At 38.2% G+C, this 13,439-nt stretch overlaps 1 protein-coding gene across 1 annotated transcript in view; it reads left to right on the top strand.

The window, feature by feature from the left end:
• Positions 1-2,787: 2,787 nt before the first annotated feature.
• The window catches only part of iqgap2 (IQ motif containing GTPase activating protein 2), a 37,634-nt gene continuing 26,982 nt past the window's right edge, over positions 2,788-13,439 (top strand). The window contains exons 1-4 of the mRNA XM_079451197.1: positions 2,788-3,050; positions 6,185-6,284; positions 12,482-12,638; positions 12,928-13,005. Of these exons, the coding sequence (XP_079307323.1) occupies positions 3,005-3,050; positions 6,185-6,284; positions 12,482-12,638; positions 12,928-13,005 (381 nt within the window). The 5' untranslated portion in view covers positions 2,788-3,004. The remainder of the gene's footprint in view (positions 3,051-6,184; positions 6,285-12,481; positions 12,639-12,927; positions 13,006-13,439) is intronic.

Here is a 13,439-nt window from a genome sequence, read left to right as displayed (position 1 = left end):
TAAATATAAATATTATTAAGTATTGTGTATTTGGAGGGTTAAAAGCCATAATATTTTTTATTTGAATTGTGTAACTCAAGCACTCATTTAAAGAGGAATTATTAAAAAAACGATATGTAACATACATGTGTGCCGTCTAACTTTACAACATATGTTGCCATTTTTGCAATGTTTATTTGACTAACAGGGACGGCCTTTAACAACTCATGGCATTTTAAGAAAACATAAATTGAAATTGAAGTAAAACAGTTGTTGAAGGATACTGCTCATGGAAAGGCTCTTTTATGTACAATGTCAAAGACTCATCTTGTTGCCATGACAGAGAGCAGACAGGTTTGCAGGTGCAGAGGGAGTTTAGAGAGCCCGCCTCATCATATGGGGTCTACAATCTGTAGAAAATACATTTACAAGTAGCATTGCAAGTGCAAACAAATTAATTTGTTTAGAGATTAAACAAATAAGCAAAAGGGGTTCAAATGATTTTAATGAGTTTTTCACAGTATTGATTTAAATACAGAAACCAAAGCGGTGGATCAGTCAACAACATAAATCACACAAACATTTAGCAGTTCTATTAATTTAGATTTATTAGCTGTCAAATGTATTTTATGAAGGTAAAGTGAGAACTATCATTCAGATTTTCAGATTTTTATTTGGCTCTCAACCAGCCTAAAGTGGCTTTAATGCTGTTGCAATCTCAGCAGAGCTATGCAGTTTCAACCTTATATATAAATTACATTTTGTCATCTGTAACAGTTAATTACTGTTGTCCATGATCCACATCTGTCCTCGTCAGATTTTTTTATTCCAGTTTAAAACAATTCTGTATGTATTGCATTGTTGAAATGATGTCTGAAAAAAAAGTAAATGCGTGTATGTATACTGTATGTGTATGGGTTTAAAATGTGTGCTTATTTGTGTACATTTTGTACATACGGTTACGGTGATTTACAAGCTGAATACTATGTTAACATATATTTTTTTGGAGACAGCAATATATGGAGCTTTCATGTACATTGTTAAAATTTTTCTTTTATTGCCCGTAAGAACCAATCGTGACATCGCTTAACAAGACTGCATGTATGACATTTGTGAGTTCTGAGTTCTTGTGCTTTTCATTGAAGAACAAACTGAACATTTTATTTGGAGTGAACAGGAGAATGTAGCAGTGTGTTCATTGTAAAAGAAAAAGAGAAAACAAAGCTGTTATATTTTGTGAAAGTAATAAAGATGTGTTGAAAAGTGTCTGAATTATTTCATATAAGGTTTGGCTGAGGCACTGTATTCACTGTACTTCATTAATTGATTATACTATGTCTGGAACTGGAAAGGACAAAGAAATGAGAATTAGCAATGATCAAGAAACTTATAAAATATACTTAAAGTATATTAAACTAAGTAAAATAAACTAAATAAGGCCACAAACCATCACAGAATTAATTGCTAATGCATTCTTTTGGTGCTAGTATGATGTCATTGAGGACCTGTCTTTCATAGAGGGATATTACATATTACAGGATGGAAAATTAATGAGCTGTAAGACCTAAAGACCTCCTTTCTTAACTTAGCATTTGAGAATGGTCATGAACTGCTTTTTTGCACAGCACAATTGCCTACTGTATAAATTAAGAATATGATGGAATGACACAGGAACAAATATTAAATGCAATATCCCTCAAAACATGCTTTGAAATAAGTCAATTTAATAAAGAAAAAACATGAAGAAGAGTTGCTATATTTATAATTTGACAGCATTTCTTTTAACAGGGGCAGGCAGAGACATGGCAAAGATTCACACTCAAATTCGAATTCCTCTTAATACCTTTATTATGGTAACGCAATAAAATATCTCTAAAATGTTTTTAAAAATCACATCATTGGTTTTTCAAATGTAATTCAATACTGACATCTGCAGGCGGTGTGTATTCTACCCGTAAGTTCTCTATTGCCCCTGAACTCTTTTGGGTCATTTCAAAACATTACTCATGCAGTGTGCTTCAGAAAGTGCTCTTTTTGCAAGCTTATTTCCAATGAAAAGGTTCGCAGGTAGCCTCATCTGCAAATATGCGTCATATGTTAACAATCGTGGTAAACCATTTTTGTCCGTTTTGTTTTGCAGGATAAAATGCAACAAATATTCAATTTAACAGGCAGAACGTTCGCTTAATACCTCAAATAGGATACAATTTGATATAATAATGCAACAAAAGTACAATAACTGTATAATGGTGCTGTATAACTGTACAATAAATGACGTTGAGCATTACATGTATAAAAGAAATACAATCTTTAAATAGACTTTGATTAATGTAACAAAAATCTAGTAACTTTTTGTGGTATTGTAAATAAAAAAGGGACGAAATTACAGATTTGAATTCTAGAAAAAAATGTATTTTTACCGTATTTGTTAATGAATGAAAGTATACACCTAAAGGATTCCTTAAGCACTAGTTATGGAATGTTACTTATTAATTTATTGTTAATAGCCAGTGAGATAAATTAAGCATTTTGTTACATTTTGTACAGTTCTCCAGATACTAAAGGGCATTTTAAAACAGATTACAGATGTTATTGAGAAATGCGCGTGACTTTCTTCCAGTATTAATTGCTTGAACTGTTGATAGTTTAAGGTAAATGGTGCATATATAATATCTTACTAAGAAAAAGCAGACTCAAAGCCTCAACTGCTCACTTCTGACACTACAGGCCACATGAGGGGCGTGACGCACCAGCAGGTGGAGCCGCGTCATTCAGTCTTCTGCTGCAGGCAGCGCTCAATGTGCTCAAAGGGGTTTCACCGGGTTGACAGGCAAAGGAAGAGAATCAGTAACCGACTACGCTTGATGGCAGTGGGCACGGGGCTTTGCCGGGGACCAATGCTTTGACAAGAGGAGGACCAAATCGTTTTATAATCTCGGAAAGAAGTTTAAAAATAAGTCTCCGAGCGCGGCGTATGGTTGTGTTTTGATCAGCAGAGTTTCAGGGGCAAGGGAACTGAAGCAGGATGTACCATGAAGACGGCGCAAACTCTCTCAGACCGCGATATGGATGTAAGTACCGCGATGTCAATCCATAGCGCTTGACTGTTGAGAATAGGTGGTACTTATCTAATATCTGTCGCCCATCATCGGTCCGTGGATGGTTTGGGTGGTGGTTTGCCATTCACACAAATTATGTGGTAGATAGTGTATGAAATGTGTGTCAGGCCTTGATACAGAACAGATACAAGTTAATATAACAACCAGAATAAGTCTTTCAATAGCCGATCGTGTGTCTTTTTGGTCTGTCACGATTAAGTGGCAACTTCGACAGTGCACTTCGGTGTTATAAAGTCTTTAAAAGCTTGCAAATATTCTCCTCGATCTTTCTCTGTCCTGAGGTGGATCTCTGATGTTTCTGTGACGTATCGTTGTTGCTCGGAAAGTTGTCCCAGAAATGCTTGCGCACCCTTGGCATGAGATGTCATGCTGTGGCCCTCTCAATGGGAAGCTCGGAGAGAGTTTTCTCCTGTTAAACATTACCTTTGCCCTTTGTGAAGCACCTGACACTTGGTACAGTTGAAATATTTAAAGCATTCTGTTGGAGGAGTTTATCTTTGGGGAATTGATCGCGCTCACACACTGTTGCTGGTTACACATATCATGAAAGACATTCAAGTGATGTAGAAACTGTGACCTGCAAGTTGCGTAACACATCGATTTCGCCATAACCTGCTGGTTTGTTGTGTATCAAAAAGAGACAGTTTGAGAATAACTAAGTCCATCACCCACATGTCTATCTATTGAGATGAACTAGATATATACTTTTTATTATGGAAAGAGTATTTTACTTATGTCAACACTGACATGCATATTGCAGTCCAGCTAAGCTCATCGCCACTAGTGATAGGGTTCATACTGCCACTAGGGTGTTAACATTTACTTTATGTTATGTATTTCCTAAATTGTTTTGACGAAAGCGTGTTTTTAGATATGGGCCAACACTTCTCATATTGGTTTTATGCTTGACATGTTTACACCACAAACAGTAGCACGCCAATACCAAGTGGCTGTTCGACAACATCCCGCTTTGTTCCATTCTATGACCAGATTTTACAGCTTCACTTGAAAATGTGACACGTGCATCATGATGTGTCTGAGGCCTTCGAGACGCTTATTTTAAACAGAATTGATCTTGAGAGTCAGAGTACAGGAAATGACATCACAGTTGTGAAACGAGGACGGAAATAGTTGTAGAACTTCACAGTAATATGTATTGTATAGCGGTGAACTGATGTGAATGATTCACACTCATTTTAAAGAAATGCAGTATGTAAAATGGTATATTTTGTCAGTAAAGTATTCACTCACTCTGGTGGCTTTCTCAGACTTTCAGAAATGTTCAAAAGTGGTCGGTGGGGCCATTCTCAACATCATTGGTGGTGTAGTTGCTGGCACAATATTTTTGTCTGAAGTGCACTTTCATATTCTTAGAATATTTTATATTCACACCTAGATTGCTCTGTTAATTTGAATGAGAAACACTTCTGTTGCCATGTTTTAAAAAGATTGAGGTTATTGTCTATGGGACAGATAAAAGGGATAAGGCTAGCCTACGTAATGAAGGCCCACAGAGGTTTACTGGCAAGCCCGAGCCTGTGCGTCAGGGTGAGAAATTTGCAGAGCTGTTTGTCATTACAGAATTGAATCTCATTTACTCGTACAAAGGCCAGCATGGGATCGTGTGTCAGCAAGATTAATTATTACTAGATGAGTGAGGATTGTGAAAACAGTTGGAAGTCGGACGCATCCTTGTGCTCTGTCTGATCTGATGTAAATATGTCTGAGCCTTTTCATTGTCACAGCATCATAAGTTCCCATTAGGTACCACATTACTTTGGTATTTTGGTTACTTTTTGACTGAACAAGCATTTGTCCTCTCATGTTGCTTTTGCATGTGTGACAATGGAAGTGTCCCACCAAGAGTCATAATAGGTGTTGTAGTTTAGCATTTCATTGATACCATCAGCAAGATGCAAAGTATATGGGGAGACCGGGGCAAGTGGTCACCTGAGTTAAAGTTCAATAGCTCTAACTTTTCTGGAGCTGCAACTGAGCCGGGCAAGAAAAAATTCTCAATAACCAGCAGTTTTTAAAATGGGTATAAATAATCGACAATTACTGTAATAATTCTCTTTTAAAAGCAATTATAAAATAAATTTGGTTGCGTGTATTGTTTGCAGTGCGAAGCTGAGACTGGCTTATTCAACTTGTTTTAATTTAACCACAGTAACTCATAATGTTAGTCAGTGATGTGCATTGCCCCATGTGCCCATATGAACTCCCAGCAATGTCTGAACATACTCCTGATGAGGTGTCCTGGGGATCTCTTCCCAGACCTGGACAATCTATGATGCTACTTGATGGCTTGGGGTACATGAGATTCCAGAGGTTCTCAACTGGATTTAGGTCTGGGGAACGTGAGGGCCAGTCAATGGCATCAATGCCTTCATCGTCCAGAAACTGCCTACAGACTCTGGTCCCACGAGGCCAGGAATTATCATGCACCAGGAGAGCTACAGACTGCACCGGCATAAGTTCTGACAAAAGATCTGAGGATATCATCCCGATACCTCATAGCACATGGAGGTCTCTGAGGATGGTCCTCCCCAGACCACCCTGGCTGTTGAATCTCCAGTGTTCCTGTTGTCACTTTTATTTGCACCAAAACAACAAAAATGGTTTACAATTACTTATGCTTCCTTACAGGGTTGTTGCAGCAAGTAAAGCTCAGCTTTTGGTAGCCGCAAACAGTTTCATAGTACTATACAAGTAAAGTAGAGTTGAGAGTAGATAGATATTTTCTATAAGAAATAAAGTTGATTTGAATTAGTTTTTTAATATCCTGAAGATTTGTAAATTATCATCACATTTTATTAACTGTAAATTGTATATATTTGGCCACATTACAATGATCTTGAATACATAATTGAATGACACTACACAGCCTTCACAAAAGCTAGTCGCACATTCAAACTGGTCTTTTGGTTGCTTTGTTGGCTGTGGTACAGTAAGCTGATTAACCTGTGAAGGAAAATGTCACGCTCAGCATTCTGATGTGTTATTTTACCAGTATGGAAAAAATGTATTCTGTCTGTAGGGTGCTGTATTCTCCAACTACAGTTTTTTCCCTTTTTTTCCCACAGCCATTGTGGATGATGAGAGGCTGTCGGCAGAGGAAATGGATGAGAGGAGGAGACAGAATATTGCCTATGAATACCTTTGTCACCTAGAAGAAGCCAAACAGTGAGTGAAAGTTAACTTTATTTTTATGTTGCCTCATTCATACTACAGATAGATGTCCCGCTGTAGTCATAGGACACGATAAACCTTTTCGATTCATCACTGTAGACATGGAATGATGATTGTTATGCGAATGGATCCTTTCTAGATTTTGGCTGTGTTCATAATGTGATGCTGTAGCCTATTTGTTATCAATGTTGTCAATATTGTTTTAGGCTGAAGCAATACATAAGGTGCATAAACTGTTTGGTGAAAATATTGTGCTGCAGCAGTACGGTATAATATTGACAGTATTGTCCTTAAGGCATCTATTTTTTATCGCTGTGTCAGCATAATATTTAGTGCGCTTTCTCAAAGCCAGAACCGTTATTTCCCATGCGTATTGTTCCTTGTCCGGTCGCTTTACATTGAAGAGTCTTTCAGAATGCAACGTAAATGCAGATGTTTCTCCATTTTACTCGAAATGTACAATATTTTTTTCCTCAGGTTATGAGCTCACTGTATTGTGTGCACGTTTAGTACATTTTCAATAGTCAGGCCTGGTATTCATTTAGCTGTCAAGACACAGAGAGCCGTTAAATGCATCAGCGGCCATTTGTATCACTGGAAACTTGACCCACATCTGATGAAAGCAGAAAAGAATGTGAGGGAGTATTACAGCATGCATTGTTCTGAAATGAGATGAGGCATACAATGCTCACTTCACTTCTCAACATTTGACAATTTGATCAGTTCCTTTGATGACAAGATGGTGAGACTAAAAAGTTACTTTTTTAAGTAATGAATGAGTTGACTTCCTGGCAGAGTAGTTGGGGCTATGACGTTGTTGTTGCAAGCCTTTGTTCCTGGAATCCTGTCATGTTGGATCAGGATTGTAATGCTGGCCGTTAATCTGTCTGTTAACGAAACTAAACTTCTATTCTACTTCAGGAAGCACCGCTTTTAATCGCTTCGCAGTATTAACACCTATAAGGATGGGATAGGAGAAAGAATTTCAACATTGTACAAAAGTAGTTAGAATTGTTCTCCATCATTATAATAAAGCACGTTGTCTGATAGACTCTGATAGGTCTGTAAACTTATAGCAAGCTTTAGCACTGTATCCCTAAAAACGGACTAAATTAAACTTTAGATTTTTTATTTGAACTTTTAATTAATACACTTTTTTCTAATAATTTATACAGTTATACATTGTGTCTATACCCAAGTGTATAGATATTATGGATTTGTTGTTGCATACACATACACCCACCCCTTATTTCCAGAACTGTGACTGGGAGACTTTGTACCCGCTGACTTAAGCAAATAAAGCATGTGTTATTTTAGATACGGGGATTCAGTTAGGAAACTTTTTCCATCTCTAATTTTGTCATTGTGTGCATCTTAAACCTCAGATTAGTTAGTTAAAGGGTCACACGGATTCCATAAATCCAAGGGTATTTGAAAAGAGTTTATTTAAAGTGTATTTTTGGTTTAGATGTTAAGGGTCCAAGGGTCATTATTTCCTCTTCAGGCACATTTATATGTGTAATTCCTTTACAGCTGTGCTCCAGTAACTTCTTTTCCTTCATCATATTTCCAGGTAGTAAACTGCTGCTGGTCTTCTTTTAGTACCAAGTCTGGAAAATGGGACCCAATCCCGTTTAAGAAAAAATGAGCCACATTCAGTGTTATTGCCATGATTCTGTTCACTGAGTATATGCAACGTCTCTTTAAGGCAAGTTGCGGTTTTACTTTCCTCCTGCGGTTCCGACTCATGACCGGGATCTTTTATTGCTGTGACCGCTCCACAGTGTAATAAGTAAGAATGCATGATAGACATCACCTTTAGGTATCACAGGCAGCTATTATTCTATAGGTAAAGAATATGCATATGCCATACAAGCGCATTAAATAAAGACTTACATTTCCTGAAATGCTTGCTAGAGCTGAGCAAAAATATCGATAGGGCCAACTATCGCAATATTTTTGTTCACAATTGTCAATAGTATCGCTACATCGATTAAAATCACATTTTAACGTCATATATACAGGGTGTCCGCGCGGTAGTAAAAGGTAGTAAAAAGAATCTACCACAATTATGGCCCTTTAAAGGTAGTAAAAGGTAACAAACGCAATTTGACTAAATTTTCCATCACCACCCCAATATATAATGAGTTTCCATTTTTTGCTTAATATTTGTGTCTCCATGTTTTATCTTAAACTAGCCTAGTTTAAATATATATACAGTGCTAACAGGACCCTGAGTGAGTCGGAGTTGATAGCAATGACGTAGAAGTAAACTGTGTAGAGTTCCTTGGTTAATAGGCTATCTGTGACGCCAACAACATTTTCCGCCTTTTTGCCTCATTTGATATTAGAGACCACTTGCTTCTATCTTCTACTAAATTTACAGTGTGAAACGGGGAAATGTAAGTTTTCGCTAACTTGGGTTGACGACCCGTCATTTAAAGACTGGCTTAAGCCCGTCAGGGGGAAACGGTCTTCAAAAAAAACTATAAATGTTACCTGGAACGGCATTACCGCTATGTAGTCACACAGTGGATCGAACATTCAGCAGCGGCTTCGCGTGAGGGGCGAGCAGCTCCCTATTTCGTTGTTTTGCGATGCTAGCAGCACTACACATGTCGCGGCAAATCATGCCAACTCAAGGTCAGCTGTCGTCGCTCCACCATGACAGCGATAGCCAGACAGCAGACCTTACCTCAGGGCTTAGGTTCTCTGGTGCCTGAACCATCATTCATATAATTCGAATCAGGGCATTGAGGAATTGTTCCAGAACATGTTCACTGACTCCGATATAGCCAAAAGTTTTGCGTGTGCTAAGGATACAACGGCGTACATACTTGGATTCGGCATTGCTCCACATTTTAAGGGGGCATACTTACAGATTTTGAGTTAACTCGCATCATTCGCGTGTGAAATTCGCTTACAGATGCGATTTCGCGTCATGGGAGGGGCTTCTGCAGCTCACTCACGGCCCTACTAGAGCAAGCTCATGATTGGTTATTTTTCAACGCGAATGCTCAATTTCCGCCGTCTTAATCGCGCGAATCGCACCGCAAGTAGGTAATCGCGTCTTTGCATTGACTTAACATGTAAATCACTTGCGCTTAACGCTTCATTCGCGCTTGGTGTGAACCAGTGGTCTCCAACGTGGTGCCCGTGGGCACCTGGTAGCCCGCATGAACTCTGTAAGGTGCCCGCTAAACACAGTGCTCACCAATAATGCTCAAGACAGTTGACAAATCTGTGACTATACCGAACAGCCAAGTGCTACATCGTCATCGTCAAGTTTATTATTAGCAAGTGTTCTAAGCTTTAATATATTCAAGGGCAAAAATATCTGAAAGAAAACTGAATTTGGTTCTGTGAGCATAAAAATAAGGCATCACATGTTTAAAGTTTAAAAGTATGTTATCAACAAGTAGCCATCTAGAGGATTTTGGATATTTTGTACATATGCCGGTTGTCTCAAGCGGGAGCGAGCATGGCGCTCCATCTTCCAGAGTTGACGCGTGGTTGAGCTTTGATTTTAATGAAATCAAAATGTTTAGAGCCCACATGAAACGTGTTAATTGTGACGCGCGCTGTGGAGCAAAGACTGAGTTTTTTAAATTGACGGACAAAGGGGGTGTTGCTGCGGGTAACAGAAGACTATTAGGTTGCTTAAGCGAAAGTGACTCTATCCTTGTGCTCCGCTGTCAAACAATAACTGCGAGTAATTAAATGTCCTGTCTCCTGAAATGCAATCTAAAGAATGCACAACCTGACATTAACCCAAAACACAATAGAACATTTAATAGATTTAATGGTTGTAATGGAAATTGTATTAGTTTTTCATATATGGTGTCTACTGGTATGTGATGGAATGTTAAAAATACCCTAGGCGGTCTACAGCAATTTGTATTGAAAAAGTATTGCAATATATTGTTATTTTGTATCGTATCGAAATATATTCAATATATTGTATTGTAACTTGTCTATCGGGATATGTATCATATCGAAAGGCCCTTGCCAATACCCAGCCCTACTGCTTACAAAGATTGTTACATACTTTGTTACTTCTTCAAAAAAAATCTTTAAACAACTATATTGTATATTTGTTTTTTCAAAAACTAAAATTTCCCAGAAAAATGTAAAGATGCTTGGCTCTTATCACTAAAATGTAGTTCATAAAAGAGGATACGGACTTCTGTGCCTCAGGACTCAGGACCGCCATCCCATTCATCTGACAGTAAACTCATTTTCCGTACTAAATCACCTTTTTTGTTATTGCTTCTTGTTCCTTCCCCGGCTGAGCTAATAATATCCCACAGTGTGTTTTTTGCACATAGTCTCAAAACCATTCACGCTTTCACTCACTCTTAACACTTGATTGAGTTTTTGTATGCACAGTATGTAAATCTCATCAGTCGACATGTTAGCCAAAGCTGTTTGTTCGGACTCATGTGGTGAGCTTTGAACGTTTCTTTCAGCTCTGTTAGAAACCCTGTAGCCTAACAATCACAGGAAGAGTCGCCTCAGGCCGGTAAACATCTCTCATGGACAATGTAACAGGCGTCTGTATTGTTGGCAAAGTGCAGTGAGGACACTGAGAGGGGCGCACAGGGTCTGGACGTTTTTGCTTTTCTGCTCACATTCAGTTAAAAAGTCATCAATAACTGATCGTTTATTTTTTTAAATATAAAGACAAATGTATTTGTTTATTCAAAAGCATGCTGCCATAAGCATTTATAAAGAGCAGGTTCTGTGGGAGGCTGGGGAATTGCTGACACATGTCTGGACAGAATGTTTGCCTTGCCATTGTCATTTCGTCTATGTTGTCTTTAATTAAATCAACCTAAAGAGATTGATGGACTTTTGAGGAATGTAGACTTTTAGTCCATGTGAAAGAAAGCATCAGATATAATGATGTCGTCATGTAACCATCTAAGAGGTTAATAGATATCAGCAGTTCCACCTAGTTGTGATGTTCACTCATATGAAAAGAAATCAAATGAAATGAAATAATCAGTTAAATGAACGAAAGAAAACCTTTCCTTATTTTGGGAATGCTGGGAACTAGATCCACTGCTCAAGTTATGCGAATGAAGATTCATGGTTCCTTCACAAAATGATTAGGTTTAGTGGATTAAACAATGAAAATAATGTTTGACAAAATGTGTTGTTAAAAACATCATTTTTGAGTGTAGTAAAGAAAGAATCACTGCAGGTTGCATCTCTGACCTCACATGACCCTAAAATTGACAAATCTAGATGACTTCAGACTATGCTTAAGGTCTCGGAATGAACTCTGTTAAGCTACACAACTCAAGAGTCACTTTGCAAATGATTAACCAAATCTTTCAAACGGCAGCATAGTATTGACATTTTAACTGACTCACTTAAACATAGTTTAACTTTGTTCAGCGCACTAGATTAATGTTCCTTACCTAACCAGACCTGTTTGACTGAGCCCTTATGCTGGATAAACTATACAGTATCAATAAAACAGATTATTTCTCTGATTAGAAAGAGATATACTGTAAACACTGGATTGACGGATACTTTGTTTGTTTGATAACGGGCATGGGGGTTTGGGAATGTTGTCACAGGAGGTCCTCGACGTATTATATTTTTGAGCGCATGAATGTTAGCGGCTGCCCTGGTGAATGGGTGGATACTTTGACTGCATGAGCACTGGTTGGTTACATTAAAAGCTTCTGTCGAAAGCATCCGACAGCATCTTCACACTTTAATGGCATAATTGGGGGACAGTCCAAGGTCACATTTTATTTTTTATTTTGCTGTAACTTTCATCTTGGGGACAGTGCCGTTATCCAGTCATTGTGGACATGATGTCATGATTTGTCGCTCAGGTGTTTCTGGAAGCCCTGCAGTCATTTGTGTCGCCTTTAACAGTTTCTCACATAATAAATTAAAGAAACATATTAAAGAAACATATTTAACAAGCTTAAAACAGTGTTTATCTCACGTTTGATCATGCTGAGAGAGAGAATATAAGATGTCCATGTTTCCGCTGTCATTTCTGATGCAACACAGTTGTTACCAGAATATGTCTGTCGTGGTATATACAGTAGAGGCACACTGAAGTGTATTGCTTTTATTTTAAAGTGTCTTAACCAGCAACAACCATCCATCAGCCTGCTAACGTTGTGCTGGTGCAAGCCACTGAAATGTTGACATTTTGATTTCAGATGGATGGAGGCTTGTCTGGAGGAACAGCTGCCTCCTACCACAGAGCTAGAGGACGGTTTGCGGAATGGCGTCTACCTTGGCAAACTGGCCAATTTCTTTGCCCCTCAGTTGGTGTCGGAAAAGAAGATTTATGACAGGGATCAATCTCGCTATAAGGTACTCATTTCCTGAAAGAGGAAGATTTACTTCCACAAATGTGTTAACAAAATGTTTAGCTTAGATGCAGACAGACACACATATACTGTACAACTGTGCATTACTGTGTGTCAAATTGGAGTGTCACCCATTCTCACATCCTCATTCTCACGAAAGTAAAAAAAGTACCTTGTGTGTTTCAGTTGCTATACCTTGTTTTTATTACGCATGATTGTGATAAACCGCTTTATAATACAGAATAAGATGGTGTGCTACTCTAACTGTTTGTTGTTTTGTGCACTTGTCTCAGCGCTCAGGACTACACTTCAGACATACAGATAACACTGTGCAGTGGCTAGGAGCCATGGAGTCTGTGGGTTTGCCTAAGGTGAGGCACAAGTACACACTTACAGAAGACACACACTGAAACATGTGTCATATTGACTCTTTGAAGGTGAATTTTACTTCACTTTCACTCAATGGAGTGACTTTTATTTTTAAATAAGAACCCCGTGTCCCCACTTGTCCCGTTCAAATTGCATGTTTTTAATAATAAAAAACAGTTTGATGACTGGTAAGAACTATTATTGCTGTTTCCATTCATTCATTCTTAAAGGGAGTGGCAACTGTTGATTTTGGACCTTGAGAATGTGGATGTTTTTCAGTGTTGTTAGCTAAATGAATAAAGAGTATTAATGAATATTTACTTGTGACTTGAGTTGTTGACATTAAGGAGTAACGGTTCACTTAATCTGTCAGTTGCACTGGGTTTGCAGTACCTGGCAGTAACTCTCACTCGAAGACAGAAAACACTGCAACCAA

The sequence above is a fragment of the Barbatula barbatula genome, assembly GCF_947034865.1.
Source record: "Barbatula barbatula genome assembly, chromosome: 2".
Lineage (NCBI taxonomy): Eukaryota > Metazoa > Chordata > Actinopteri > Cypriniformes > Nemacheilidae > Barbatula > Barbatula barbatula.
Note: the sequence above shows the minus strand (reverse complement) of the source record. Positions and strands in the feature narration are given on the sequence as shown.